The 6,347-nt window shown below is 40.1% G+C and overlaps 1 gene segment (V, D, J or C); it reads right to left on the bottom strand.

The window, feature by feature from the left end:
• Window positions 1-794: 794 nt before the first annotated feature.
• Window positions 795-1,371, bottom strand: LOC107092579. The segment is given in 2 exon segments: window positions 795-1,192; window positions 1,282-1,371. Coding segments are annotated over 2 exon segments (444 nt in total).
• Between the last annotated feature and the right edge of the window lie 4,976 nt (window positions 1,372-6,347).

Raw genomic sequence — 6,347 nt, forward strand, 5'->3', positions numbered from 1 at the left:
TGCTAATCCTCACTGAGCTGGACTGTATGATCCAAGCTATGTGTTACTGTCTGCTTGATTCTTCCTTTTCAGTTGTTTAAAGAGCTAGGCTAAGGTTATTAAAGATTAAAGAAAAAAACCCCTTTTCCAGTTTTTTTGTGCTTTATGTACCTGTCTATATTTTCAGTAATGTTTAGTTTTTGCACAGATTATTAGCTAATAAAGGAAACGTTTAATTTTATCTTCTGGTCTTTTGTAGTTATTTTATGCACTCAAGAAAAATCATCACTCAGGTCAGATCCCCCCTCCTTTGAGTAACATCTCAATGGACAGAGACAGATTTATTTGGTTGGTGATTAATAACTCTAGTTTAGTGAAAGACTCTGGATCTTAACAACCAAACCAGGAATCCAACCTTTATCTGAGACTAAGAACACTTGTGAAAAAGCTAATTCCATTTATAATAATCATGAATTAGTTTCACCCTTGATTTTTAATTATCGATTAATTAACTATAACTTCCAGTTCTAGGTATTTAATATATTCATAATCTTATTGTAAAATTGCGCAACATTTAAATATCACTTAGTTTGTTGAGTTTCTATAGTCTAGTCAAGAGTTTTAAACTGAAATATGCTATATCTGGAGTAAAATTATTTTAGATTTTACATTAACGCTATGGTGGATTATTTCATTGGTGTGCAGAGTTAATTGTTTTATTACCATTTAAGCTTTTTTCACACATTCATTTTTTGTTCTATCACAGGCATTTGACTGTCGAGTGACTGCATGAGAGGATGAAGCCTCAGCCTCACTCATAACAAACCATAGAGGAAGAACAGTGTGTGAGGCCCTCTAGTGGATGTAGTGGAGTATTGCAGGTTCTTGTACAGAGTTCTGGTGTTTCCTGTCACTGTGGGCCTCACAGCACAGTAGTACACAGCAGAGTCTGTCGCTGCAGCAGAGGGGATCAGCAGGCTTATATCAGCTCCCTTCACCTGAATATTCAGTCCAAGGATTTGGTCATTTTGTTTATTTCCTGATCCTACATGATAGATCAGAAACTCTGGAGGTTTTCCTGGATACTGTCGATACCAGTAAAACTCATCACTTCCCCTTGGTTCTTTAGAGAATCGGTAAGACACAGTAACAGAGCTGCCCTCTATGGTGAAGGTTTCATCAGCCAGTGGAGTGAGATCTTGAGAACAGACACCTAAAGGAGGAAAAATTTGTTACTGACTTAGTTCTAAAACTTAGTTTTTAGCCTAAGAATATTTCTTCATATTTAGAATTAAATCTGACCTCTTAGAAGTGAAGCAACAAGAAGATAAAGTCCATAGTACTCCATGATGATCAGAGTTAATGTTTGAACTGTGTTGACTGTGGAAGGTGGTTTCTCTTCTGTAGTTCAGTACCAGATCAGCTCCTCCCTGAATCTCCCCGCCTCTTTTTCTTCTTCACTAGTTAGTCAAGAATGAATAAAACACTATATTCCAGTTTAACGCGAAATAAAAAGAAAAAGGAGAAGTCATGAGATCGATACCCTATGAAAGCTGATTAAATGTGTATTTTAATGAGAGTCTTGTCAAAACAAGGACCTTTGTCACCTATACTTATCCATTGTGGTCTGTCTAACATTCAGACTCTGGGACCCTGATTCCCAAACTAAAGGCAGACTTTACTTTCATCTGAACAGGACTAATCATCCGCCCCTTCTTGTTAGGATCTGCAAACTTTTGTCTTCAGCCAAGTTTGATGTTCAGGTGAACACCAATGAATGTATAGGGCCAACCCCACCTCCACATCCTCTCCCATGTTGTTAAAAGGATTCATCTTGTTTCTGATTTCTTCTGAAATCTAAAGTCATCTTTCTTTCTTTTTTACATTCAGGATCAGATGATTGTTTCCACACAATGCCAAAGGTGCTCCACCATTTCCTTGTATCAGCTTCTTGTCCATCTCTGATGCATAACGACTATAGAGGCATCAGAGTATTTCAGCAGATAACAGGATTCTGTCTTATACTAGAAGTCAGAGGTGTACAGATTATAAAGGAATGTAACGTGGTGCACCTGTGCTGTCAACAACTTGATTAGACAGTTGACTTCGAAAAGTTTGATTTGCAACGCAAGCTGACTGGGAGTGGTGCAGGAGTGGGAGTCATTCTGAATGGGAGCGGGATGGGAGTGGGAGTAATTTCACCAGGAGTGGGACGGAACAGGATTTAGATTTCTACTCTGGCTCGGGATCGGGACGGGACACAATTTTTTTCTGTGGGAGTGGGACGGGACGGGAGTGAAAATCCACTCCTGTGTCAGTCTGTAATAGAGACATGCTGGAGTCATGAATAGGGTGACCAGACGTCCTACTTTTCTTACCTAAAAGAATTTCCAGGGGGAATTCCAAAATCGTCGGTGTTTGGTTGAATACAGCACAGGTGTAACTTTCTGAAGGACTGGTGTGACCAATGTCCCCACTACTAATTTGTGCTTTTTGTCCCCTTTCCACTTATTTCCTTTAGCCAAAGGTAACAGAGGTTTGGTGCAGCTATCTATGTTCAGAGCATTTTCAGTCAGGGTTTTTTTTCCTGTCCCCTGCTGCTCCCATGTCCCGCCTCTTGGTTTGACATCATCAGAACTGTCGCTTTGAGTCATCTGACTTGCGGTCGCATTTCACTACTTAGAGGGTAGCTACGTGGTTGAAGGAGAGACACGGCAGCTTTCAGTGAATATTAACCGGCAGCTACTTTGATGTTTAAGTAAAAGTTAGGAGACGGGTTGGTTAAAAAAATTAGATGTCATACCACTGAAAAATCTGTTCGTAAGACATAAAAAGCTTTTTCAGCTAAAATGGCAACAAATTGTAAGTTTATACAAGTTAGTACTTTAATGGAAGAAGCTTAAGAAAACATAGTTTATTCTTCTTAACTATTTAAAAAAGCAGTTTTTCGGGCTTGCTTTTTTAGTTATTGGGCAGCCGTTTTCGAGCTTTCCTATATTACTGATAGGCAGCCGTTTTCAAGTTTGCTTTTTTGTTTATAGTGCAGCTGTTTTTTGAGTTTGCCTTTTCGTTTACTGTGCAGCTGTGTTCGGCTTGTCGGTATTTTGTTACGTAGCAGCTGTTTTTGGGCTTGCGTTTTACTTTCATCCCATGCTTTGATAGTGCTCCTTGCAACTTTGCTGCTTGGGAATCCCAGGTGGCATTTTCTGACCTTTGGCTTAAGTTTCAAGAGTGGCTATTTCAGCTGACCTGACCTAGCCCCGTGAGCATGAGATGTTAGACGCACCATGCGGCAGAGCTTGTTTGGCCCCTCTCCAGTTAGAGGACGGACATGATTTGTGTCCTTGTTTAGGACCAGATTGCCTGAAAGATGCCTAGACTGATGCTGCCTACCCTAATTGTTCTGTCCCTTCGCAATGCTCGTTTGGCTGGCCTTCAAAGCGGCTATGGGGCCTCCACGGAAGAGGACCAAGAGGAGCTCCACGGTTTCAGAGGGCATATCTAGGCAAGTGGCCCATCTTGCTTCTGAGCTGGAGGGGATGAAAGCGCTACTCAAGTCCCTTAGGGGCAATTGTGGTGTGAGCCTGACTGGAGAGACCCTGACCGAGGGCAGAGCATTTGTTGGGGACTCTCTGCTTTGGATGACAATGCAGTAATTCTGGCAGCATCTGGCACTGATTTTCGGGATCATTTTGACTCTGGGTCAGACCTGTCAGATGCCAGCTCGTGCATCTCTTTTTTCTCTCAGTCGGAGGAGAATGGTTTGATAGTGGGCACTCTGAGAACTGCTCTTGCCTCGCTGTAGCTGGATGCTCCACAGGACCACCCTGGCCGCATCGCAGGCTTGTGTTAGAGAGACACACAGATACCTGCGGGTGGAGCCATTGCGCTCTGCTCCAAGCGGATACCAAAAGTTCAAAGCCCCACAGCTCTGGACCTGTTGTAGCTAGAGGTCTGAAATTTTCTGCATTTCTGGTTGACATGAAGTAGAAGAACTGTAATACAATGAGAATGAGAATGCCTTTATTTCTGCTGTTAAAAAAAGACCTATCATTTCCGAGAATAAAAAAACAACTTCGACTCATGTTTGAACTGATATCGCTTGGTCTGGGTTCTACTCACCCAATCTTACAGCTCCTAAATTATTTGCTTTTCCATATGGGTATGCAAAATGGGCAAGAATTTCCCAAAATGGGGTTGGTTTTAATCTAGATATGGAAAACAAAATAAAAACAGAAAGTCCAATTTAATGACAAATCTTTATAATTTTTTGTCTTCAGAACTTTTCACTTCACCGCACATGTTTGCATTAAAACAGTTCCATTGCACAATTTGCTTTTTCCCTGCTTTATTCAAACTAAAGCCTGGAGAACAAAGACAATTAATCCCTGCTTAGGGTGGCAAAAACACTGGTTGGGGAGGGGCTGCTGAGAAAGAGATTTATTGAAACTGCAAGAGCAGAGCTGGACAAGAAAGATTATAGACAGCGCACCTCCCAACCTAGTGTTGGAAAGATATACATTTTAGTGCATAAATTTAGCCTGTTACTGAGGAGGCTCATTGTTGTGCAATGATGTACAGTAGCCCTAATACAAAGCTAAGCTAATCTAATCATAACTATACCCAATGACAACACAGTGAGAGAAATAATATATAAATCACACAAATGGAATCTCCTGCAGACGATCAAATGCTGAACTTGCCATGACAGATAGAGATAAATTAGATAGAAAATTTAATCTGTAAATGCCATTATCTTTTCTGCTTTTCTAAAGTTAAGTCCTTGGTATGCATTAATATAAGCCTGAATCAGTTATCCCACTTTTCTGAAATTAAGTGCAGGTAATAAATTAGTAAAAAATTAAGCCCAGGCAAATCTCAACATCTTGGGAAAGTGCCAGAAAAACAGAGAGGCTTACTGATGTTTCCCTGGTTATTTTAAGCTATATTAATTTAACAAGAGATAAATACACTTTCTCACTGTTCATGTCTTTCATACTGCATGTCCTCCCCAATAGCAGAATTGAATATTTGAATCTCTCGCAGAAAAAAGCACATAGTATAGGAATGGTCGATTCCTATACTATGGTTCCATTAAATGATGGAATTTAGATTTATTAAAGCAGACTATAAAACATTTGGCTTTCCAAAGACCACCAAAAGGACATCGTTACTAAATGAAATGTTCCTGCATTCTAAAGCATAAACTTTTATTTGTAAAATTTTCTTTAAAAATAAACAATTACAGTGCTATGTGCACTATAGTAATGGTGTGAAATACCTCTGATCATGCATCTGAATGATTGTGCCAGTAATTGGCACACAGAGCAGACTTACTGATTATGCTGTTAGAATTTTCCCTCTTAGGTGAAAATCTTGAGCCTCTTGTGGAAGTGATGGGCCTTTCTGCAGTGTGTCAATCTTTTGATTCATTTCCTCCATGATCTGCTATAGGTTTAGCACAGCCTGGTGCAATTTGCAAAAAGATCTACATAGAAAAGAGTTAGTTATTGTGCACATTGAAGGAGGAAAACACAGGAGATACTGGAGATGTCCATTTTTTTCTTGAAAAAATGTTATGTATTGCTAATGCATTGCTTATACAGTACATAATAACATGCTTTAAACAATTAAAAATGTGATTAATTGCTGGAGCTATAATTTCAACCGACACATTCCCAAGCAAACATATTGTCTTTAAATTTGTACATAAACATTATAAAGTCGCTCATATACTGCAAAGACAATGAATGGGAATGCTTTAAGGGTAAAAGAGTGCGTGGAGAAAACTGTCTGATCATGAAGCATGTGTGCTGTACAAGGTTTGGATGTCATTGTTGGGAAAAACAATGCTGCATCATATTTGATCAGAGCTGCTGACAAGGACACTATTCTGCCTTACAAATATGAGTTTGTCTGAACACTTGCTGGGGAGGAAACCAACAAGTGCCGTATTTTCACAACCAAAAGGCGCAGTCTCACCGGATTATAGGGCGTGGGTTTTATATACCGATACATGTCCTGTATAACGTTTAAATACCTCTACTGCGTATTTAAAAATAGAACGGGAGCAAAACTGAGTATGATTGTTCTTTATTCATGTATTTAATTCAAAGTATTAATCAAACCCATCAAAGTCATCATCCTCTGTTTCTGAATTAAACAGCTGCGCTAAATCAGACATGCCAATTTCCCCTTCTTCGCTGTCAGAGTCACTTTCCGTGCCGCGCGGCTCCTCGGAAATGATGCCGGCTTTTGCGAAAGCTGGAACAACAGCGCCAGCAGGCACGTTAGCCCAAGCATCTACAATCCATCCGCAAATGGTGGCGTAACTGGCGCTGCCTTCCACTTTTCGTGAAACTGTGGTC

Source organism: Cyprinodon variegatus, unplaced genomic scaffold (genome assembly GCF_000732505.1).
Source record: "Cyprinodon variegatus isolate N-32 unplaced genomic scaffold, C_variegatus-1.0 Scaffold386, whole genome shotgun sequence".
NCBI lineage: Eukaryota > Metazoa > Chordata > Actinopteri > Cyprinodontiformes > Cyprinodontidae > Cyprinodon > Cyprinodon variegatus.